This window comes from Ambystoma mexicanum, chromosome 7p, assembly GCF_040938575.1.
Source record: "Ambystoma mexicanum isolate Mex_15411 chromosome 7p, UKY_AmexF1_1, whole genome shotgun sequence".
NCBI lineage: Eukaryota > Metazoa > Chordata > Amphibia > Caudata > Ambystomatidae > Ambystoma > Ambystoma mexicanum.
This window is the reverse complement of record NC_090939.1, coordinates 898,720,724-898,746,653: the sequence shown is the minus strand read 5'-3', so window position 1 is coordinate 898,746,653 and position 25,930 is coordinate 898,720,724. Positions and strand designations below refer to the sequence as shown.

Below are 25,930 nucleotides of genomic sequence, written 5' to 3'. Positions count from 1 at the left end.
GAATTGTTTGCCGAGTTCTTCCATTTGGGTTGAGACCATGGTGTATATTGTTCTCCGCTTTACTTTATATTCTATTGAATTTCAGTTTCGCTGTGCTGAGAGGTTGGCTTGGTCAGAGCCATTTTTAACACATTGTTTTTCTATATTTTTTATTTTTGACAGAATGTGTGCCTTTATCTCATCACAAAATTGCTAACTGAAGAATATAGCCACTCAAGAACAAGCTGCGAAATCTCAGTATCAGTCATCACTGATTTGAATGTGATAGTTTGTGGTCTTTCCATTTGATTGCTTTGTCCTGAGGAAGACGTTTATCAGTCGTTGTAGACTAGATTTATCCAACCATCGAAACTACTAATCTAAAGATTTATTTGGGTGACATTTTGGCATCCATCCATGATGTCCCGATAACTTGTAGTTGACTCGATGCACCTCAATTGATTCTAGTCTCAATGCATTCTAGATTTAATGCACTTTAATGACCTAATGCACTTTAATTGATTCTAGATTCTATGTTTTTTAGATTCAATGCACTTTGGTTGATTCACTCGATGTACTTTAGTTTTGGTGCATCTTAAATCCATTTAATGCATTTTATAGTTGACTGAAATTCTCTATACCTGCAAGTTGCTATATTATAGGATTCAGAGAGTCACAGCCTCTTTCCCTGTGAATTCCTTTCACGCAGAGCGAGTTCTCTTCCTCTGCCATTTCTTTATTGGTACAGATTGCACAACAGGTTCATACTGTGGAATTTTCTGGCACTAGACACTCTGTGTCCCGGTATCAATTGCAGAAGCCCCACATGAATTATGGGCAGAATATTCAGATCAATAATTTGTATCTTTTTGATACTAATCGAAAATTTCATAATTGAATATATTTTTGTTCTTTTGTTGTTTTGACTTTGCCCTCCTCTCAGCCATCCATTTGAAGCCTGTTAAATATTATTAAATTATTATTATTATTTTTTTATTTTGTTGTTGTTTTGATCAGTAAAACCTGACCTTTCAACAAGAGAAGATAATCATGACATTACAAACTTTTAAAATGTAAAATTATACATCCGTTTTTCCAAATATACAATTGTTAAACTCACTATTAACATGCTACATATTAATTATTACTCACTCAGAACAAGGCTCATTCTCCAGCAAAAGATACATGTAATCATCACAACTAAGCTGTTTCAATAACATCTATTTCTAGTAACTTGATTTCTAAAGCATTTAGAAAATTTACAAGGGCGTACCTCAGTTGTTTTGAATGGCCTTGGAATAATATTGACCACAATTCAACATGCATCACTATTGGCTTGTTGATCAAATGCTTAAAATACATTATTCTAGATGGTAAAAGGGTAACGCATTCAATCACTAGATGTTTCAATGTTTCCACCCCTTGATGGCAAAATCGACAAGTTTGAACTGATATCTTCTTCCATCTAAACAGAATTTCTCTGGTATTAAATTATTTTTTTTAAATAGTTCTGCGAGACATAAAACCCCCTTTGAAAAATTTGCCAGACTTTTCCTTATAAACTAGTATTTTCTCTCACCCACCTCCAAAAGATGCCCCACTGTGTTACAGCCAGTGAATACAATATTATGTCTTCATCTAAACAATTCAGGGAATTTCTTCCCACTCCCTTGTCATTGATAAGAAATGTCACATGATTGCATTTGCAAGGTGTGCGCGGTGTCTCTCCTTCCATGGTAGTGGATAGTAGTGACAAAAAAAGCCTGAAGGGAAGTGGCCAGCATTCCAGGTGCAGGTGGCCAGCAGTTATCATACATTTTAGCTGGCTACGATTGAGATCAGCAGTGCTTTATGGGATAGGAGGTGAGCAAGTGGTGCAAGTACAGACATTCCTCATAGCTTAGGTTAGCGTTGTCAGGTGACATGCTTTACGGAGGAATAACAAGTGCAGTGTCTGTACATGGTGTGTGTGGTTGTGTCAAACATGCTGGATGTGGTTGAAATGGCACTACCTTTGAAAATGTTTGTAACATTGTTATGGGTGTTGATTCATGGTGGGTATTGTTTGAGTTAGGCATGGTGGCATTACAGTGACTGACTTGCCCATATGGCCATGTGGACATGTGTTTCACCAGTAGGGAAGGGAGCATCACAAGGTTGTGGAAAAGAAATACGATTGACTGATACCATTTATGGTGCAGGGCTCTTGCATGTTTGTTCTCAGTGCTTTAGCGGTGGTAGAGCATGATTTGAATTGTGTGTCTACTGGTGGTGATGTGGGTAGACATTTTGTGATGGGATGTATTATTCTGAAGATCCTTTGGGTCTCTTATTGCGGATGTGTACGCATTTGTTTAGGTGTCTGGCCAGATGTTCTCCAGTGCAGGCATATTTGAAGAATCTGACGACAGCTCATTCTCCTCTGGCCATTCACGTCTCCAGATTGCCAATTCATCTTTGTAGTGTTCCTTTATGCTACCACAGCAGTTTAGGTGGCCCTCTGGCACTTGCTTGTCCATGTGGATGTGCTCACACTTCCACAACAGGTATGGCATATTGGCATGGGGATGATGATGGAGGGGCATGGTCTCACTCTGATTCACTGGGCTACACACCTCATATGTGGACTATGTCACCTGTGCATCAAGGGACCAAAGCCTAGCTGCGGCAACAATGTGGTTGGCTGGTGTTGTGCAGTTTGTGTGTCTGAAAACAGGCACAGCACTCCATTATTTCTCATTGCTGCGTTTGCCCACATCGGTCTGAAATGGCAGCAGAAAGAATTGCTGTTACCAATCCCTTAGGGCACTGCAGAGCACAATCCACTGCCCCCTTTGGTGTACCAAATCAGGAGCGCAGATGTTTGATGGCTGCTCTTTTGATACGGGTCATAAAATAAACGCACAAGAAAGGTAAGGTGCTTTTACTTGTGTGGGTTACAGAAGTCACACACGAAAGCAGTGCCTACTGCACATAACACTTCTTTTTTTTTTACCAGCGATGGCGAAGTAGACATCTGTCAATTTTAAGGCTCAATTTTTATCTGATCTGAGCAGTGTACAATCTGAATACTCTTTCATAGAACCACTTTTTCAACCACTACTTATTTTGCTGGGGCTCAAAAGACACACATTGAAGGGCTTGTACCACTTTCCCCGCTAGGGGAAGCCAGAGGTCGTCATGGGCGGTTTGTGACATCCCTTTTACCTGTCTGGGGGAGCAAAAGAGGATACAAACTACTGCTGCACTCTATGTTCATGCTGCACCCTATTTAAAAAAAGCATTGCGTTACTGACGTCCGCGCAGTCGCTCCTTAAATTTGCGGTAGGAATATGAAGCGCTATGGTGATATCTAATTCTGATAATGCATTGTGTCTTTGGATACTGTTTCCGGCCGGATTCCTCCTGCTCCTTAGCGCGGTAACAGGAGGTTTTATTATTCCCCAAGTTAATGTGAATTTATTTATGAACGTTGGAAAAATGAAGGGCTGAGTCAGCGCTGCTGCAAGCTTTGAACTTGAGAAGTGCAGGCTTGCCCCATGTGAAAAGCATGGGCTCAACTCCAGCTGCATATTGCTTGTGGAGAATGTATGTTATAATTATCATCATGAGTGCTATAGATCACAAATCACATATCAAAGAGACATTGATGGGGACTCTGCAGTTATGGTTATGTTGGACTCCCCATTGGAAGAGCATTTTTTCAGATGGTTGTAGCTATACGGCCTGATTTACAAAGCATTTTCCAAAGGGATTGCGTCATTGTAAAACGCTTTCGTCGTTCGCCAAATCTGCGCGAAACTTTAAAATATATATAAACATGCACATTGTTTTTGAAAAGATCAGTTCAGTGGTACAAAGTTATAGGCAGTTTCAAAACTTTTTGTTTCCAATGCAATTTCTCAAAGTGGATGGTCTGCACTCACCTACAGCAAAAACAGCTGGATGGGTTCCCGCCGAAATTGTATGAGAAGTTAGTATCTGGGCCTAAAACTGTGCTTTCACTTGTTTCATGAAGACACATGTGGTTTGCTTTAAATTCACCCAAAAGTGGACAAAATCCTGTTAATAAAATGTTATTGTGGATCTACTAGTGAACCCTATAAGGATGATTCTGGGGCCCAGATTGACTATTTCTTGTTAATCTGACCTGGTTTGGGTCTGCCCATTTTAGCAAGGGGCAACCAGATTGGCTAGTTGCAAAACAGCCAATCTGGTTTGATTGCGTCCTGGGAAAAAAGACTGGATGGAAGCCTCAGATTTGTGTACGGTCCCTCAGTGCCTGTGCTGTATTTTTTTTAAAAAATAGGCATATTGCAGCCGCCTGGTACCCATGCCGACCCTGAGTAAAATTGGGAGGTGGTCACAGAGGGGCACAATATAGCCCTTTAAAGCACAAGAAATAGCTGTTTTTCTGGTGGGGTCAGCGTACCGACTCCTGGGCCCATGAACTTCATCCACAGGACTCGAGCTAGGCCCACAGGTTTGAGCCCGGTCTCTGGGGATAAGGCATGTTTTGGACTTGAAATCAGAAAACCCGATTTGAGATCTGGTGGCTATAACAGCTCGTTTGGGGATGTGGGCAAAGTGGCCATTGGGGTGGCCACAGATCATAACCAGGGGCTATAGTGGGTGGTTTGGAGGTGCCAGGGAATGTCCAAAGGCATTGCTGCAGCTGCACCGAGTGGGTTGGGTGCCAAAGCCAAAGGACATGAGCATGGCCACAGAGGGTGGATCCTGGGGACACACACCAACACTATGCATAATCTGGAGGCAGTAACAGAGGAGCGCAATATCCCCTGACATAGCAAAAGAAAATGGCTGATTTTGTGATGGGGCCAGGATCGTTCGTCTGGTTTTCCTTGTACCCGGTTCACTAGTCTTGAGCCAGGCCCAGAGGTTTTAGATGGATCAGTGAGCTTGAACAATGTTTTGGAACTCAAACTAGTGAACCTTGTTCGAGATCTCTTGGCCATTACAGGTGGATTGGGGATTCTCAGGTCGTGGCTGAATTTCATGTCCAGGCAAAGTGGCCACTGGGCCTGCCCATAGGCCATGAATAGGGGCCACATCAGGGAGTCTGGGGGTGCCTGGTGATTGTCAAAAGCCATGCCCGGGCCACTTTGGGTCGCTTGAGAGGTGTCTTTGACATAACCAAAAGTCATGTTCAGTCAATGTGGCCCTTTACCGGGGTTTGGTGCTGCCTCAGAGGGGTAGAGTTCGCCTCTCTTCAAATAAACAATAAAGAAATACATATTTGGTAATATGACCTGTGCTTGACTTCACAAAGGCCCCCTTTGTCTCTCTGAGATGACCAGGCCATGGCAAAAGTCCAAGCTCTAGGCACACTGCCTATTAGGCATGGCTGCAGGCAATGCCCAGTGGGCACCTGTGTTGCTATATGTGATTGTAGCTTGGCCTACGGCTATACCCCAAAATAATGTAATTGAAAGAATTCCTTGAGTGCACAACCAAGCAGAATCTTGTTATCAGTGCTGAATTGCTCTAGACAAAAGGGAAAGGTTGATTATTTGCCATCCATTTTACCATCTTTACATGAAAATGACAGATGTGCATGTTAACATATTAATGCAATAAAAATATCACTCAAGAAAATTTGGCAAACATACACATTGAACATACATTTTTTTTACAAGCGATTTAGATGCAGGAAAGACAAGGAGTTGGTATTTAAATTGAGTTTGCCCATTGAGTAAAGGAGGCAGGCCTATTTTCAATAAGGGGGAAGTAGAGAAATTTAGATAGGCGGGGATGTTCTGATTGTATTTGGTTTTAACAGAGGAAAGCTTTGTCCTGGACACACATGTATTTTTCAGTCCAAGTTGCTTGTGCACTCAGGGTAAACAAAACGTACATATGGCGATGTGTGTGTTACAAAAGTCTCTACTTACAGTCTTGCTCCTATCCTCATAATATTCCCTGGCTTCTTCATAGACACACACCTCCTCCAGGCACTCCCTTTCCAAATGCCCAGGGAGAATCTCTTCGATCAGCATGAAATTGGCCCGCTTGTGTCTTTGAATAACGTTGTTTGCATTTTCGGATGAAATAAACACTGAAGAATAACAACACAACTATACGTAAGCATTTTGAACTTTGCACAGTGTACATTTGAGAATAGTGAACAATAACTCCTCCTTCCTCTGTTTGCTACATATGGCCTCTAGGTGTCTTAGATTCTGTCCTGATTGAATGGGAAGGGTTAGCCTCTTTTCTAAAAATCAAAGTGTGTGCCTCCCATTACACTCTAGAAATATGATGTTCATTCACTTACCAAACACAACCTCTAACCCATAATCACACAGCAAACACCCTCCATAACTAATGCAGAGCTCTTCCACATCTGAATCTTAGAACACCTCATAGGGGCGCCTGGAAATAACCCTACTTAAATTCCATACTGGCTCCTGCTTTGAGATAACACACCTATAGCAATGGGCAAGGACCCATGCCAATGCCCCAGCATTCCCCTCTGTTGATATGTAGATCATGTGTTTCCTAGGATACCCCTCATTTGATGTGCTGAAGGCCTTTCCTCTAATCCCTAGGATACCTCTAACTTCAGATGCTCCGTGATTTCCCATTGATCTGCTACATGTCATCCATTTAAACCCTGGAATGCTTCTCCCCTGACTGCCATAATGCTCTCAGGAATTCCTCTCCTTTTACCCTCAGAATTCACTTTATTCAATTCAAAGACCAATCCCCAAAATTAGTGCCATTATGCCATTTGTTTAATCTTCTTAAATATGGCTTCAGAATGATTCCCATCATAAAAATATTCATCATTAAATCCCTAGAAGGGATTTAATTTGCCCTGTCAAATGCTTCTCGATTAATCCTAAAACTGTCTCTCAGTTGATCACTATAGTTGCTCTTATTTTACACTTGAAAGGTTAATATTTGATTCACAGAATAATTCACTTTAAATCATGGAACGCCTCTTGATTGAGGGACAAGCATGCTTCTAATTTGATACATAATTGTTTTAGAAACCCTGCCACCAGTCCTTTCTGTGTTCTCCCTGGTAGCTTCTCTTCCTATTATAATGCTTCCTACCTTATTCTGAGGCCGATCCTCTATCACACAGAGTGTAAACAACCCCTTCGCAATTTTTTTAAATTGACCTCTTCTTCACTGCCGCTCCATTTTTTTCAGAACTATACTTTCCAGATCTTGCAGATCCCTATTGATGCTGTCCCCATGTTTTATTCCATGCAAAGCAAGACTGGGGGACAAAAGTGTCTCCTGGAATTAATTTTACATGTGACTTTCTGGTGCTGCTTTAGTTGGGTACCAGAGAGCCAGCCTAGTGTGCAGACACCATTACATATGAGGAAGAAATGTCCCTCAGACATTGAATAGTGGAGCTATTTCTGCCAGCTCCAAGATCAGGATACCTCTTACCTGCCAATGAAATGTGTCTTCATTATAGTTGATGGTAAAGGAACTGTTTAACATGGTGGATGCAGTTCATATATGGGTTCTATAAATGATTGGTGACTTGTTCTGCCTAACTGCACTTTCGCCAATTATTTTAACTGATTTTTCAATTTTTTTTCTGCAAAATGGGAGACCCCCGCACCTCCTCCTTACACCACCAGCCCCATATATACCTTACCCCAACTTATCATCGGAATTTCGTGACAAAGAAAAGTGGAGATAAAATCAGTAAGTTATGATTTGGTGAAAGCGTAGGTCTGCAAAAGTGAGCTAGACCTATATATGGACTGCTATTTTGTGAGATTTACGGATGCTGGTCTAAGTCCCATGTTTTATTGATCACTGAGGTCACAGGGGAGTTGCACAATAATGCCTAAAACAGACAGAGGCATAGAAGGCGTAGGGCCTGAGCGGACCAGGCCCACCCAAATTCTGTAAATGCTCACTCAATATGTTTGAATGACAGAGAAGATTTATGGGTGCATGACTGGTGGGTAACTGTATATGAATGCGAGCATGTGTATCTCTGTGTGTGTGTGTGTGTGTGTGTGTGTGTGTGTGTATCTGTGTGTGTGCATCTCTGTGTGTATTTCTCTGTGTGTATCTCTGTATATCTGTGTAAGTGTGTATCCTTATGTATCACTATATCTTTGTGTATATGTGTACATGTATGTTAGGAAAGTTTTCCCTTAGGTGCATTTTCCCTCCATGTGTGAACCCTGCAGACTTTTTGTTTTTGTTTGGAGTACCTAACCAGACTTTTTCCAGTGGAGAAGAGCCTTCAGCTTCGATCCACTGGGCTTTCGCTCATTTGTTATGGGGAAAATGACACGTCCTTCAGGCTGTCAGTACTGGGAAACTATGTTTCCCTTAGTCTTCGACTTTGTTGCCATTTCTTGGTAACTTTTGATCTATGTGCCAAGTAACTTACAGTACCGCACATATAGGTCCTCTTGTTTATCGCCCTAGCCATCCTCTAATGATTTTTTGGTGTTTTGTACAAGTGTGCCTAGGACGAACTGGTGGCAGCAGTTTACTTTTAAAGTATTTTTACTTCGTTTTTATGGATCATACCACTTTTAGCGCAAGACTGTGGCAAGAGCCGAAAATGGCCGAGCCATGAAGTCTTTTGTTCTGTCCTTTGGCCATTTTTTCCCTTTGCCTTGCCCCAGGTCGAGAGACCCGCTATTCTTTATTTGGGCATGGAGCCTCCCACGAAACCCGCAACTTTCGCAAGCTCCTGCTTGTCACGTGTGCTAGTGCCCAGGAAGAGGGTTGGGACTGTCTGGTCCCAATCCACACTACTAGTGCCAGTATGAATGACTGGAACCACTGTGGGCCACAAATGTCCCACGTCTGTCATGGATGCAAGAGAGCAGATCTTCCATTGGCTATCTGAGTTTTGAGCACAAACCTAATCTTGAATAAGAGAAGGGGCTCTGCATTGATTTCAGGTAGATCTTCTGAGGCTGACACAGAATCTCATAAGGAGGCAAGTATCCTTGAGAAGAAAGAAGACTCGAGAAACCACCGGTGACGTGCTTGGAAGGTTTGGAACCCTGACCCTGCTGTTATCACGTTGGACCCCTGTTTCTTCTTTGGACAAAGAAGGCCTGCAAAGATGATTCGCCCTTTTGGAGTAGTGGGAACAACTACTCTTGGCTTCTCCTACTTACCCTCGCAAAGAGCCTCTTCGGAAGTTAACTGACCAACTCAAACCCAGGGTATCGCACAGGAATGCTGTCATCCCAAGTTGAGACTTGGGGAATCGCTGGCTTGTGGTCCTGGGCCCTCTCCCGCCAAAACTCATTGTCCAAGTTCCTCTGGGTCACGATTTATGAGTTTGCCACTTTGCGGTCCCTATGTCGCCCTGCTGTGGTGAACCTCACTGAAAGTGCCTGCAGTTCTTGCCTACCATATCCTGACACGAGCCGCATGAGAACAAACCTTCTTCTTTCTTCAAGGGCTGAGAAAAGGCAAACGTCCCATCACGGACTATCGTCCCGTACCGCAGCCGCTCAGAGCCGAAGCGTCCTGAAACTGCCGGGTTAACACCAGCAGGCGAAGAGGGCTGGACTGCCAAAGTTTGGTCCGGACTGTGTCGAGGGTCGGTGAGTACTTTCCTAATTTACCGGTGGCCCCCTGGCACATCCATTCACTTTAACACATGAGCGTCCCTCAAAAGACACTCACCTTGGCTGGGATAGCCTGCACTGCCCAGCTATTCCCGAACTCCAAAAGTCGCTCTATCTGCAAGTGTAAGAATAGGAACTTATTCTTCATTGCTCAGGTCCCTTCCTGAACAGCTACAGCCCCCTGAAGAGAAACCGCTTTTTTCATTTATGCACAACCGTGCGTTGTTACTGCACAACTGTACTTTGAGCGCTAGGCTACTCTCTTCGTAGGGCTGGACTTCATAAGTTAGGGATTGTTGATGAAGGACTGCCTAAACTAATATCTGCGTTGATTTAACCCCTCTACTGTTACAGGTCGTGGTTATTTTTCTCCCCATCATCAGCCGTAGGCTAATCGCATTATTGTATCTATGTTAGTGTCTGATCGTGCGTGATATTGTTTATTCATAAATGTGGTTTATTCGTGTTTGGATTATAAGGCCTATAATAAATGTATTTTCTGTTGAAGGGTAATCGTGGAGTTTTAATGTGTGTGCTCATTGTGGGCGTCCCATCACTCCCACCCCTCCTGAGACTTAGGGCCTCATTACGACCCAGGCGCGTAAAAGGCTGCGGCGCCGTTAACCTATTAGCGCCTAATTACGAGGTCCCTTTGCTGGACCCGACCTTAACGGCTGGTGTAGACCAGCCGTTAAAGTAGGGACCCGCAAATGGACCTTGGTGCTAATTACGGTGCCGCAATTTGTGGCACCATACTTAGCGCCTTCCCCATTCCCATTGAGCCCTATGGGGCAAAAATGGGAATGGGGAAGGGCCATGGAGGAATGGGGAATTACCGTCCCGCCAACCTTGTAATGGGATGGTAATTCCCCCTTTCTCCATGGCGGAGTCAGTAACTTACCGGCATGGACCATGGTGCTAATAGCACCATGGTCTTCCGCCAGGGTCGTAAGGAGGCCCTTAGACTTGACCGCCTGCCAAGCTACCGTAGATTGGTCTGGTTTGTCCAGAAGGTTCCCACGTCCACTAAACTAGGGTGGCCTCCTAAACTTCTGACCACCAGATCAGAGTTTAGAAATCCATTTTAACAATGTATATCTGTGTATGTGTGTGTATATCCGTGTGTGCGTCTCTGTCTGTGTGTGTGCCTGTATATCTCTGTGTGTGTATATCTTTGCATACTTGCGTATGTGGGTATCTGTTTGTTTATTTGTGTGTGCCTGTGTGTGTTTGTGTGTGTATATCTCTGTGTATGTGTATATCTCTGTTTTGTGTATCTGTGTGTGTTTATCGCTGTCTTTATTTCTCTGTGTGTATATATCTCTGTGAGAATATCTGTTTGTAGATCTCTGTTTATGTGTATATCTTAGTGTATGTGTGTATCCCTGTGTGTGGTTATCCATGTGTATCTGTGTGTGTGTCTCTCTGTGTGTGTCTGTGTATGTCTGTGTCTGTGTGTATGTAAGGCTGGGTGCCGGGGAGGGGCATCAGAACAAGAATATTTTGTGACCGGGCCATGTTTTAATGGTGTTTTTGAGCAAAGCCAAATTTAGTGTTAGTATGTGAAGGAGTTTGGGGGTGGGGGGCGGGGGTAGGGGAATACAATGGGACGGGCTGTGTACTACTGTGGCATGGAATTGTGTACCCGCATTAAGTGCAAAGCCAGCATGATGAGTGTTCTTACATGGGGAGGGGCATGTGTGCAGCCCACAAAGCAATGTTTTCTTACTGTGGCATGACATTTTTTACTGGCATTAGGGAGCAAATACAACATGAGTGTTCTTATATGGGGGTGGGTGATTTGTGTAGCAAGTAACAGCAGGTGTTCTTATTGTGACATGGCTTTATTTTCTGGCATTAAGGCGAAGCCAACAGGAGTATGTTCTTATGTGGGGATACTGGCATATATTGACAGGGGCAGCCTGAACATGTTTTATTGTAATATTAGTATGGGCTTTATGGGCAAAGCAAATATGAGGAGGTTCTTAAGTGGGAATACTCTTGCATATATATATATATGCACAATCAGTATGAAAATGTTTTGTACACCTGAATAGTACTAGCATATAATGTGCAAGGGTCTTATGAAAATGCATTGGAAAATGCTCCCGTGCATTGTTAGTGACTTGACAACTAATGTGCTTTGTTCATATCTTACCCTGCAAAACCTGTTATATACTGTGTGGCTTTTTAGCTAGTTTATCAAATAAAGTGTACCGTAAAATCCGCCATTTTAACCCATAATTACGTCAGTTCTAAAGCTCTATGAAACTGGTATTGCTGTACAATTACGTCAGTTGTGCTCCGGATATGCACCTGCAGTGCCTCTCAATTCTCCTTGTTGTGTCCTTTAATTTTGCCTATTGTGATGTCCAGTTACAGTACAACTGGGGAGGAGCTCTGGGGTGGTAGGTGTGTGGTTCAATCACTGTTTGTCGTGTTAATGTTTGTTACGTCAAGTGTGCAGTGCAATCATGCTTTCAGCGCAAGTCAATTAAGTCATTTGCGTGGTTCACCTATGCTACTAGCGCTACTTAAATATGCCTGCGGTGCAGTTCATTGCTTTGGCATGTTATGTATTCACTTAAGGTGCTACATTACAAGTGAGGTGGCTTCTTGACACTGAGTGAACCACTGGTAGGTATACAAATAACACTGGGTTCATGAGGGAGGCTTACCTCGAGAAGTACCATGATGTTATGGCCTTTTGGAATGTGCAATACTCAGTTATACTTTGGATATGGAGGAGGACTGAGTTTTAGATGTCAATTCCCAAACAAAGGCATCCTGAACACCAAGCCACCCTTTCTTGTGAATTTGAATTCCAAGGACAAAGCATACGAAATTGACAAATTGGCAAATTGCAATTCTCTAACATGACCGAAGTGCATCTAAATCTGGGATCTGCAACCTTTGGCTTTCCTGATGGTTTGGACTTAACTCCCACTAGCCGTAGCTAGCCATAGCCGCCATAGTTAATGGTGAAGGATCATGTGACTCTATGTTAAAAGCCTCTTTTTTTAAATAGTGCCTATGTTGCAGCTAAATGATGCTACTCATGTTGCCTAGTTATGCCTGCGGGGCTGCTTAATTATTTCAGCTGTGTAGATTAATTATGCGCTTTCTATGTTTTAAATAATGTCTGTTTCACTTCTCAGGGCCCTATTCTCATCTAGGTGTTAAGTACCGAAAAGGACGGTAAAAGGCTTAACAACCTTTTTGTTACTTAAGACCTATTCTGAAGTTGGCGCATTCCTCCGAAGTCGGAAGGAATGCGCCACTTTCGGAATATATGTGGCGGTTGCTGGGATGGGTTGGGAACCAACCTAGCAATCGCCACATTCGGAAACTGGCTTTTGGGAAGCCTATTGTTGTGGCACTCCGCCAGTTTAATAGGTGCGCTAAACATGCGCACAAATACTGTACCCTTTTGGTGCCGTTAAACTAGAGGAGTGCCACAAGAAGCCTTGTTTGGTGTAAATGACAGTGTTCATATACACCATAAAGGTGTATATGAACACTTTCCTATACACCACAGTAAGCAGCTTCAACATCCCGCAATGTTGAAGCTGCTCGCTTTGGTGTATAGGAACGTGTTAATCAGTGTTCTCGGCAGCATTTTCGTAAAATAACGAATCTGTTGTTATTTTACAAAAATGCTGCCGAGATTGGATTGCGCCCGTAACAATGTAAAACAGGCGCAATCCTCAGAGATCACTGCCGTGCTCTCCGAGGACGCCCAGGCCCACTTGAGAATACTAGTGGAGCCTGAGCCTCCTCTTTTGGCGCAGTGAATCATGCTCTTTAGCACCTTCACTACACAAAGATGAGAATATGGGCCTCAGTTATGTTTGTTGTGCAAGGCCATTATGCCCAACACGCGGCTCATTGAAGGCAACAGTTTCATTTTTCCAGCTGTGCTGCTCAGTAAGAATCTTGCATGGGGCAGCCCCAATGCATAATTTGAGTTGCTCAGCTGTCACAGTTATTCCAGTTGACTGTGCATGGGGTGGTGCTGCTACAGTACAGTTGCTGTGCTGATCCATTTCTTTTGCAGCGCAGTCACAGTGTTTTATGCCTATTTTGCTGTTCACCGGTGGCTGTTCTGCCACTCTGGTTTGACAGCTTGAGTGCCTCGTTATGCCAGTTCTAATGTATACGATATCCAGTGATTTTACCGAATAGAAAACAGAGAATTACTTTTTTACCGAAACCACAATAACGAAAAAATACCAAATTCTTTATTAAAATGTATATGGGGTAGGGTAAAAGGGGTTGGGGAGGGTTTAAAAGCCCAGGGAAAGAGGGGGCTCGGGAGGCACCACCCCGAATAAAAATAAATTCAATATACTTTCGTTAAAAAAATTTCTGTAAAAAAGAAGCATTGTCTGTAATTTCATTCGTTAAGGTCAGACAGATTCGGTGCATACGTATAGCTGCGGAGGTGCTCAGTTATGGCAATCGTGCTGCAGGATGACGACAGGTTTTCCATGTCTCGCATGAGCAGCGCTGCCGGCATGTTTGAGATGCACAACCATGTAGAGTGTGCTGTTTAATTACATGCACAGTTATGAGCACGTTCTATAATTTGAAAAGAATATGCAGCTGAAAATACCACAATACTCCGTTCACGAAAAACGCGTATTGACGAATCACTGAGGTTTAAAAGGGTATTTTATTCTTCAAACAATCACGTGCATAGGTGGGGCAGCCTTGAGGCAAGGCTTCTAGCATAGCTGTGTGGTAATAGTAACAGCAGGGCATTGGGCATAGGATTAAGGCGGTGGGGGAGGCATTTTATCGAATGGGGGAGGTTTGAGAGGAGAAGGGGGTTACAAGAGCCCCCACCGTATTAAGGAAGGGCAGAAGTGAAGACTAGACTGGTGTGGGGAGCGAGTGCTAACTAGCCTTAAGTCTACAGGATGCTAAGGAATCAAGGGCCCGATTCATGGAATGTTTTTGCACGGTTCGGAGTGACTTTGCACTGCTGAAAAATGACTGCACCTTCGACACAAACCCCGATTCACGGAACTGTGCAAAGTGTATTTTTACAGGGCAAGGTGTTGTAAACTGCTTATAATGAAGACAGGAGTCGCGGGGCTTGTCTCACTGTGTTTATTCTCTCACAGGTTTCATGCAACACTGCACGCCAAGTGCGTGCCTCAATAACAAAGGCCAACGGGCCTAACGTGGCTGGGAGGCTGCAGCCGTAATGTCCGTGTCCATGGGTGTGGGCCGCGGGCCCCGTTCTCGGAGGAGCCGGCTGGATGCACCTTATCGTGTCCTCGGCTCTTCCCGTAATGCGCGTGGAGCGCGCAGGGGCGGAGCTACAGTTCGCGGCGAGATCTCGCGAGAGTGGGGGCTCTCGCGATATATCTACACATCTCCCTTTTTTAATGGACAGCAACATCACTGTAAAACATAGTCATTGTATCTCACCGGTCTTCTGTGTTCTCTTCTGGGCCGATCATCAGTTCCGGCGCAATCTTCCTGTTGCTCCTGTTCGGGATCTGCACTCAGTGCTTCCGGTTCGACCTCGGTTTCCACCCTCTCTCTGTCGTCTCCTTCTGATTCTCGTTCTTCGCCTGTTCCGTAGTCTCTTTCGGTTTCCGTTCGTGATCTCTCCTGAGTCCTCGCTCTTCCTCGAGTCTCCTGGTATAGTGCCACTCTTTCGAGGTTCCACGCTCGCCCGTCTTCCGTGCGAACGTGATTTGCTCCTTTGTGAATCACTTTGATGGGTCGGCTAAACTGAGACCCCGTGACCTGATCTTTCTTCGGTAGTCTGATTTTAACCAAGTCTCCTTTTCCTATGTCGGACGCTTGCTTGGTTCTTCTTCTCTGATCACTCCATGATTTCATGCGTGTCTTGCTGCTTTTGATTCTCCAGACTACTTCTGCCATGTCCACCGCTTCGTCTTCTCGTATTTTCGACAACCATGGTGGAATCAGCGTGGAAGCCGCACTCCTCCCTCTCAACATTTTGAACGGGGATATTTGCGTGATCCCATTTGGAGTGAGTCTGTGGGCCGCTATGGCCTCCTTGGTGGTTTTGAGCGGGTCCATACCCGAAGCCGTTGCCAATTGGATGGCGCCCTTTATGAACCTGTTTTCCCTCTCTACAAGCCTATTGGCCTGGGGGTGATATAGGGCCGCTTTCTTTTGTTTAATGTGATTTCTTTTTAAGAATTATTCCATGTCCTTAGAGACCAGTTGCACCCCGTTGTCTGTAACCACTTCCTTGGGGAGGCCTTCCCTCTGAAAAATTTCTGTAAGTACTTCTATAACTGTTGCTGTATTTATGTTTGGGACAAACTCCGCCTCCACCCACTTTGATAGGTAGTCAACCAGTACTATGCCGTACCGATGTTCAGGTGCCATTGCTTCCAAAGGCCCTATGAAGTCGATGCCAACCTTTGACCACACGGCTTCTGGTATTTCCGTGGGTATTAGGGGTGCTTGGCGGACCTTCAGTCTCTTGTCGCTATTGAGGCATTCATGGCAACGTTCTATCATGGATCGAATTTCCTGGTCCATGGATGGCTACCAGTAGGCCTCTCTCACTCTGCGACGTGTCATCGTGTTTCCCAAGTGGCCCGCGTGGGCTCTACATAGAATGGTATTTCTCATTCCTGTGGGGGGAATAATCTGGTCGGTTTTCATAATTATCCCTTCCGTTTCAGATAGCTCGTCTGACACCTTCCAATAGGGTCTCATGCCCTCGGGCAGCGTTTTTTCACTTGGCCAACCTTCCTTGATCCATTTGCGAATCATGGCCATGGTAGGGTCTTTCCCATCTTCCTCTTCCCAGTGTCTCTCACTGAGTTCTAAGTAATCTGGTGCTCTCAAGTCCGTGATTGATGCCACTATGCATTCTCCATGAAGGAACGTGGTGGCTTTATCCTTACCCTCCGGCAGTCTCGACATGCAGTCAGCTTGCAAATTTTTCCAGCCTGAGATGTGCTGGACTTCGAACGTGTACTCTTGCAGTTTGGCTGCAATGCGTGCTAATCTGGGTGTGGATACTTTAGTGCCTCCCGGGCTGAGCATATGGATGAGGGGTTTGTGATCAGTCACTAACTTGAATTTTGTGCCCCATACGTATGTCCTGAAATGTTCCACTGCCCATGTGCAGGCCAACATTTCTTTTTCTATGGTGGAATAGTTCTGTTCCGCCTCCGATAATGCCTTCGAAGCAAAGGCCACAACATGTTCCGTGTCACCTTTCTTTTGTGTTAGCACTGCTCCTAGTCCATATGCACTGGCGTCTGTAGTGACGACTGTTTCCCACTCCGGATTAAATGGTCGAAGGCATGGTGCATCTATGATATGTTGCTTTATTTTCTCCATCGCCGTCTTTTGGGGTTCTTGCCATATGAATTCCGAGCCCTTTTTGAGTACACCGCGGAGGGGTGCCGTGGTCTCGGAAAACTTCGGTATGAACTTCGCATAGTACTCAGCCAGTCCAAGAAATGACCTCACTTCCTCTTTGCTGGTGGGTTCCGGTGCTTTACTGATTGCTTGCATGAGATTCTGTTTGTGACTGATTCCTTTTTCTGAAATCTTATACCCTAAGTATTCAACTTCTTTCACCCTGAACAAACATTTTTCATAACGTAATCGCACACCTGCTTCTTGTAGCTTTCTTAGGACAGTTCTCAACGTGGCATCGTGCGTTTGCTCATCCTCCGCATACACGAGGATGTCATCCTGGAAGTACACCACATTCTTAACTTTCCGCAGCAAGACATCCATCATACGTTGGAAAGCCGATGCTGCTGATGACAACCCGAATGGCATTTTGGTGAATTGGTATGTGCCAAATGGAGTGATGAATGCCGTGAGGGGTTTCGACTCTTCATGTAGCTGTATTTGGTGGTATGCATTCCTCATGTCCAGTTTCGAAAATATTTTGGCTTCTTTCATTAACAGAATGAGTTCATTTATGCTTGGAAGGGGGTAATTATCTGTGATGACTTCCAAGTTTAAACTGCGCAGGTCTATGCACACTCTGAGTTCCTGTGATTGGGGTTTCTTTATAAGCACGACAGGGCTCAGCCATTCAGATGCTTCGATTTCTTCAATGACCCCCTCCGTTTTCATCTTTTCCAACTGACTTCTAAGGATGTCCCTTGCCGTGGCTGGTACTGGCCTCACGCGGTGCTTTACGGTGACTGCATTTCTTTTGAGCACTATTTTGTGCAGAAAACCCTTAATGTGCCCCGGCTCCTCCGAGAAAAGTGTTGGGTAGTCGCTTTTGACGACGGGTCCGCTTGTCACCCTAACCGACAGGACCTGATCTTCGGTGCTGGGATCTAGTCTGATTTTCAGCTTGTCTTGGTCATCCCACCCTAGCACTGCTGGACCTTCGTGACTGAAGTAGATTCTGGTTGTGGTTTCCCTTCCTTTGAATTCTACTTTGCCCTTGATGTATCCTAACAGTTCGACTGACGCCCCTCCAAACACCGTGGGTTTATGCCTCGTCATTAACACTTGCACCTTTTCTTTTCCCACCATGTCTTTATACGTCCGAAGGGGAATGATCGTTAGATCCGAACCTGAGTCTGCCATGACCCTTGTTTCCATGCCATCAATTTTGATCGTGCAGTGAGGCTTCTCTCTCCTTGCTCTTGTGCTGTTCACCATAATGACTGTGGGTCTTCCTCCATCTTCTGAGGAAGATTCTTTCTCCGTATTGTGATCTGCATTGAGACTGGAGACTTTCTTGTTTCTCCACCGACACACGATTGAGAAGTGGCCAATATGTTTACATATGGAGCACTCCTTGTCTCTGGCTGGGCACTCCCTGTCGAACGCTAGGTGTTTCGTGCTGGTGCACCTGTGACACTTGAGGGGCTCTTTCCTGCTCCCTCTCCATTCTCTCGTGTCGGTTGCCGGCCTTTCTTTTTTTGCATGGAAGCCCACTGATTGTATTTCAGCGGAACTCTGGGCCCCTGTAAGCTCCTTTCGTCTTCCCACCGTTTCTTCGACTGCTCTGGCGATCTCAATTGCTTTCTCCAACTGCAGTTCCTTTTCAACAATGAACTTATCTTGGACTTTTCGACTGTTAGTGTGAACGACCAACATATCACATATGAGGCTCTCCGCATTGTTGCCAAAACTACACAGCGCCGCTAGTTCCCTTAGTTTGGTGACGTAATCGTCAACTGGTTCCGACATTTCTTGCCTTCGAGTGTAAAACCGTATCCTGTGGAGCACTGTGTTCTCTTTGCTGGCAAATCTTTTTATGATTCTCCTGACCGCCTCCTTGAAAACATCGTCATTGTCGCCAGCCACCGGTATCGGGGTGAGACTCTCGAATACTCTTTGTCCTTCTACTCCCAAGGCATTGAGTAGCATGGCCCGGCGCCTTGCCGCTGAGAACCCTGCTCCTCCTAGAGCCTCCACATATGTTGTGAATAGGGGTTGCCATTGTGGCCATGGGATGACCGGCCTACCTGGAGTTTGTAGAAAGGGTGGCGGTGGCGTTGCCCCTTGCATGATCCTCCGTGGGTTCTGGTGGTGATCCTCGTCGCCAATTTATGTTGTAAACTGCTTATAATGAAGACAGGAGTCGCGGGGCTTGTCTCACTGTGTTTATTCTCTCACAGGTTTCATGCAACACTGCACGCCAAGTGCGTGCCTCAATAACAAAGGCCAACGGGCCTAACGTGGCTGGGAGGCTGCAGCCATAATGTCCGTGTCCATGGGTGTGGGCCGCAGGCCCCGTTCTCGGAGGAGCCGGCAGGACGCACCTTATCGCGTCCTCGGCTCTTCCCGTAATGCGCGCGGAGCGCGCGGGGGCGGAGCTACAGTTCGCGGCGAGATCTCGCGAGAGTGGGGGCTCTCGCGATATCTCTACACAAGGCCTGTGAAAAGTCATTTTGTGCTGCAAAAATGACTATGCACTCACTTTGCACGGACTTCGCGCTGCAAAGATACACTTTGCACGGGTCCACGAATCAGGGTTTGTGTCGGCAGTGCAAAGCCTTTGGGCGGCACCTCCTTCCTCTCAGGAATGCCTCACAGCCACATATTTTTCTTGTCTGTGCCATTTTCTTGAAAAGTGCTAATAATAATAATCCATGTCTTTGTTGAAAAATAGCTTTTTAGGTCAGACTGGGTCCATACTGTGGGTGCCTTTCACAGGCATCCCTCTCTCAGTCACCTAATGAAAGATCACAAGCAGCTGGGGACAGCAGCAGATGATCTGAACATTTATCCTTGTAAGTCACCAAGTAGTGGCTGCCTCACATTTAGTTCAGATATCCGTCCTACTAGGCAAATCCTGGCCCAGAGAGTTATTATCTCGAAGTATCGCGCAGATTCTGCCGCGACTCCAACGTTCAAGAAACGAAGCAGCATCTGCTGCTTAAGTTAATAATAATAACGTGTTATTTATATAGCGCCTTTATCCAAAGCACTTTACAGAGCACATATTTACATACAATATCACCCAACCGAAATTGGTACTCATGGAAATTGCGACCTACAGATCACGCTCAGATCGCAGCAGCAAGCGCTCAACCCGCTGAGCTATCTTACCGGCTTTAAGTTTAAGTCTTTGGCTGCTCTCTGGCAATTGCATTTTGGAAAATGTATTTGTAGACCAAATTGAAATGATGTTGAGAATGTATGGGCTACACTATTGAGGGGTCACCCTACTTCGGTAGTTATCGCTGTTGTGGGCTTCATAAAATGTTTAAATCTGGATAAGGGCTCTTCAAGTTAACTGGATGTACTTTTATGGCTGCACGTTTATAATTGTTGATTGGTAAATTATTTATGCATGCTTTTAATATTGTTCATTCTGTATTATTTTACTTTAGTTATTTATCTATTTTTTCTTCTTTTGTAGCTTTTTCCTTTCTTTTTATTCATCTTTGTAATCTGTATGGAATTTGATTGCTTTTGCAAAAGGTTTAATCATTGATTAAGCAAGATGCAAATAAACTTTTATTTAACAAAAAAATTAACAAAATTACTAATGGATTATTGTCTTTAGCTCTCAGTCAAAGACCTGCACAGTGTTTTGTTTTTTTAGAATATTGACGTCAGTTTCACGTTTCCTTTGAAGCGAATGGATTGATGCTGCCGCTTTTTAGTGTTTAGCAGAACACTTAATCCATTTTGATTTGTTAGGACAGCACTCCTTTAAGGGTGAGTAAATCACAATTACAGATAATCAATTAAAGGTCACGGGATCACACTATCCTGTGTTGCACATTTCAACGCTTCAGTCCTTAGCAGTGTGAAAAGGCAGTGCTAACGGCTATTCGGTGTGGGCTATTGCAAGGAATGAAACGATGCTTTAACCACAGCAATTCCTTCCCCCACTAAAATTGTTAAGTTATTGAATTGCTGTTACAGGTGGCTGAAAGCCCGCTTGACCGATAAAAGAATAAAGCATGACGCATCAAGTTATGATGGCAAGCCCACTTGCTTATGTGTTGCTAGGTTGCAGCGGGCACGAGTACTCTGGGGACCCCCAGCTGTCAGGGGCTGCAAAATGAACATTAACCAAAAGAAATAGGCTGTGTAGTGTGGGCTTCCACTTGCTCCTGGTTCCTACCTCCTATTATGGAATGATTACAGACAGTTTTGTTGTGGACAAATTATTGGCCATAGGCATTTATTTTCTACAGAAAATACAAAAACCAAAATTATAACCAATATGTGTGCTTTTGGGCACACCGTGTCCAGGGTTGGAGATGCCATCCTTCTCCTTTTCAAGTCTCTGTTTCCCTCGGGCATCTGTTCCTGGACACGTGCCGCGTGCCGCCTATGACTTTCTTCTACCGTGTACCGAAGAAAGTACTCAGCGTTTCAGCTCCTCCTTGGTTCGTCTACTTCTTTCCAAAATTGCAGGGTGGGTTGGGTGGAAAACGTTTCTCTTTCCCTTTCCAGGCCCTAGAAGCTTACCCGAGCGAGGTGCACTTCTTACCCGGTTTGTGCTTTCCCCCCATTGCTGAGCCCTACTTATACTCCTCAGCCCTTTTGTTATTGCAGTGGGGGGCCGGCCCTCCCCCGGATCCCCTGCTAGTTGCCCTCACACCTTTCCCTGTGTTGCTGACTGCTGCCCTGGCAACGCTGGGGCGGGAGGCGCCACCTGGCTGCCCCTCCCCTTGTGTTTTCGTGCCATCTCACCCCCACCCTACGCCTAACCCCCCAGGCCCTCCATCGTGCCGTACTTCGTACGACCCGGGGCCTGGGGCAGAAGATTGGCAAGTTTTGATACCGTAATTTGGAAAGACCTATGTTTGAATGATCTAAACAAAGTACATGTTGGTATAAGGCCAACCGTCAACTTCTGAAAATGAGTTCTCCCAAAATGACATCGTTAGGTAATGTTATTAGGATTTGTTCCGCACACAGCTGTCATTGCCCATGGTCTCCAGGCACTCTGCTGGTTTTGGAAGGGAAAGGGTGGTTTTAGTTAGTGGGCTGTGGAGAGGGAAACATGCAACAGAGCTTTGCTCTTGTGTTCATGAGTGCAGATGAGAAGTGCTCAGAGCTTTGTGTGCGGATGAGTGTCTAGGTGTTTTGTGCCATGAGCATCGAAGCGTTTGTGTCGAGAAAGGAGACCTTATGTATCCATGATACTAGGTGGCTTTGCCAGGGCTGTGATGTGCAAGCTGGTTGTTGAGGTTTAGTTTTCTGTTGTTTGCTGTCCGGTGGAAGGGATATTGTAAAGCCATGTGTGAGTGGCTTAGTTGCTTTGCGTGTGTTATGCTTGAGTAGATAGTGGTAGGGTTGGTAAAAGCCTGCAGTGGGACATTAAAGAATCGAAATCATTTTATTACCCATATTACCTACATACCCGTGAATCAGTCACAACCTGGTGTGGTATACACAGCAGGCACTAGGGTTGGGGCCTGCGCGGAAACTAGAGTAGAGGTGGGTGGCACATGCTGTGGTGCAACTGAAGTACAGTATTCTGTTGGACACCCCGGAGCAAAAGACACATTCTGGTGTGAGTTGCACTGTGGTGGGGAGGAGTAGCAACTGCAGTCCTTTGATATATGGCCAAGGCTGAAAGGGTGAGTCTATGATGTGGGCTGATTTGTGTAAGGGCCCGGGGGGCTTCCGGTTGCTGGGTGGCAAAATGTGCTATTATGTTATTTCCACTGTCTTAAGTGGCATGGCAAAATGACCCAGGGCTCATTAAGGGGGTGGCCTATCGGTGGGGGGGAGTCCTGCCAGCTCGTTAGGCCATGCCTCCTTGACAAGCCCCGGCTTAATGGCCAACAGGCACCCCGTCAGACAGCCCTTTCGAGAGATCAGCACCCTCTCCCCCTGGAGTAGAGGGTGCCGATATCTGCATCTATTACCTAAAAGGATTCATGGCGCGGGATAGCAGCCACATGCTTTTCAGCCTTAATGGTGGCGCTGCCCCTCGCCAGTCATTTGGCAGAGAATCACAGCCGCTGAGAAAAGAGCAGTGCATTATCTTTACTGTTTGTGGCTGCTGGAGTGTATTTGGAGAAATGTATTTGGAGAAGGAATACTCTCCGTGTGAACTCGGTGTTCACTCTGCTGCGACTCTGCTGCAACTGGGCTCTACACCTTTAAGAGCCTAAAGGTGGACAGACACGCCTTCCAGGAAGCTAGAAATAAAACACAGTGTGCATAACCCTTGCGGCGAGAAGCCCGGCCGCAGAGACAAGGGTTGCGCATTTTCTTTACTGTTTGTGGCTGTTTGGAGCTGGTCATAGAAGGCCAGAGTCAGAGTGCAACTGACAGAGAATGCCGAAGAGCACCTGGGTTCGACGGGCTCCCTGGCACATCGCTCTATGACTGGTGGTGAGAACAAAGGCCACTGAAGTTCGGTGAGAACTAATGGGCGAAGACCGATAACTTAAGAGACCAGAGTGAAGACGGATTCTGGAAAAGCAGATCGGATAGCGGTAACAAATATTGTACCAGACTGAACTGCCGTATACTTTCCTCTATGGAATTATTCAATTGCTGAACTGTTGACTACTGACTATTACCATCCCAATTGGTTGCCTGGGAGTCCAGAACACAGTTGTGAGCACACGGCATCTTGGAAAATATTCAGGGAAGTACTCATACTCACCCCCTCCCCTCTACTGCAGTGCACTCTGCCTATACATAACTAAAAGTGTGAATGCAGCAAGCGGATCGAGGGACCATAAGAGGGACGCACATTGAAGTACATAATCTTCCCCGAGTTTGCCACAGTGCAGGCTGTAGTCAGAAAAAATCTGCCACTTATTGAACTGAGGGCAAAAGGAGAAAACTATTTTGCTGCTAGGACTTGTGAATTAAGGGCGACTTGAGCCAAGAAACTTATAAAAGTGAGAAGGACACAAAGGAATAACGTCCACCTTCCTCAAAGAAAAAATCCTTCTTAGTCGATTTAAACAATTTGAGTAACATGAAGCTGCACAGCAAGGTATTCCTAGATGATCACAGAAGCCCTGAGTGGGAAGGATCATATGTGGAAGGGGCAATAGTACAAGAGACAGAAACCACAATGCACAGCATAATCAATACAACAACTACCCCTGTGATACATACGAGAGCGCAGGTGCACACGCTGAGTCCTAGCCATGCTGGAACTTCCACTAAAACAACACAACTATGAAAGGGGGCGCTAGAATATACGACCACAACAAAAAAATACAGAAACAAATTGACGACCGCTTATGCAAAAAAAGAACCAAAAGCTTGAATGACCTTTTAAAAGAGACTGCAGTAACATCATTTAGGGAGGATCAAACCCCCCAAAGAACTCAGGAGCAACATCATCTGAGTATAAGAGAAATCGAAAGCAGCGAAAGTAGAGATACTGAGACCCAAGGAAATGGTGAAGATCTATTGGCGAATGAGTCAATACAATTTGAAGCTACCCAAAAGCAAAAGAACAATGAAGATCAGGCATTAAAGCCGGCCTCACCGAATGTCAGAAATGGAGGACAATGGGCATCCAGGGGCAGCAACTATTCCAGCGCTGAACTTTGTCCTCAATTCCTTAGTAACAGTCTTTGAACACCTCAAGACAGAAGTTCAACTGCAGGAAGCAACTCTACTTGAATTGACTAAAGAGACAGCCAACCTCGAGAGAACACTAGTGGGGTTAACTAATACAATTACCTCAGTTATTACACCATATTTAAAAGATCTGAAGATGGAAACAGTAAAGCAAGGATTAGATCTTTCGGACATTCAAAGGGCTGTCGAGAAAAAGAGTAAAGAAGAGGAGAACAAAAACAATCTTCTACAAGAAACTCTAACCCTGCTGAAAAATCTAGTCTGGGAAAGGAATGGAGAAGAGAAAGAGCAGAGCCAGGAAGAGCAAGGGAAACATCTTTTTGATGACACCCCCTTCTCCGAATCAGTTCTTGAGGAATTTAGAAGGCTGGCACAGGTAGTTGATGAAGAGGAAAAAGGAGAAGTCCAGCACTTGCAAGCAGGTACAGACATCCTGAATCAGGAACAGAAGGCATCTACACCAGAATGGTTTGAAGCAGGCAAACATCATGCCAAAGGTAGAAGGAAAGCCAAGAAAAGAGCTGCAAAGAGGAAGTATACCACTGCATTCCCGATAGCCCTTAGAAAAAAATCTGGGAAAAGTGGCAAATCAGAAGAGAGAAAAAATAAGAACCTCTGAAGAAGGAAGAAGATCCAATACAGCATCAAAAACTTCTGAGGAAGAAATATAGGAAGTAGTACAGGAAGATCAAGAGACACAGTCCCCCATGGGGGGGGGGGACAAGAAGTGAACCGAGAAAGGACCTGCCCCTAAAAACCTCTGAAGGCAAAAAGAATGGCAGGAGGAAGGCTGTGGACTCGACTCAGGGCAGACAAGTCCCTGAACACATTTAAATCACTAGTGCAAGTGTGGGTCAACAAACAGACCCTCAAATAATACATATAGAAGATCTACAACATTTGGGCACAGAAATCAACAACCTCTCAAGTCTATTAAATAAAAGAGGAGAGAAGGGTGAGAAGGACACGAATCAGCCGGGTCCCTCAGCAATCGGACCACCATGGGCGTCAATTTTCTTGAAAAAGAAGGGCCCTAGTGGCACATTGAAGACAGTAAGCAAATCAGCAGAAAAAGTAACCAAAACAATTGCACCTATCTTCCTGAAACATCCTTGGTTGAGACATCACATACCTATTGTGGACAGAGAAAGCAAAAATGGACAAGGTAAAACGAAGGTTATTCAGGAAGAAATAAATGCTACTGCCAAAGTGTGATTACCCAGGAAGCAAAGTCTGGAGAACACTCAGCCTCAAGCTAATTTGGCGATTAACCCACTGCTGGAACAGAAGAGAACGGATGGGTCAGAATATGCAGTGCCAAAACTGTGGCTTAAAGC

At 45.0% G+C, this 25,930-nt stretch overlaps 1 protein-coding gene across 1 annotated transcript in view; it reads right to left on the bottom strand.

Moving 5' to 3' along the window:
* PROZ (protein Z, vitamin K dependent plasma glycoprotein) overlaps positions 1-25,930 on the bottom strand; it is a 248,373-nt gene that overhangs the window by 181,574 nt on the left and 40,869 nt on the right. Inside the window, exon 2 of the mRNA XM_069637169.1 lies at positions 5,892-6,055. Coding sequence (XP_069493270.1) covers positions 5,892-6,055 — 164 coding nt within the window. The remainder of the gene's footprint in view (positions 1-5,891; positions 6,056-25,930) is intronic.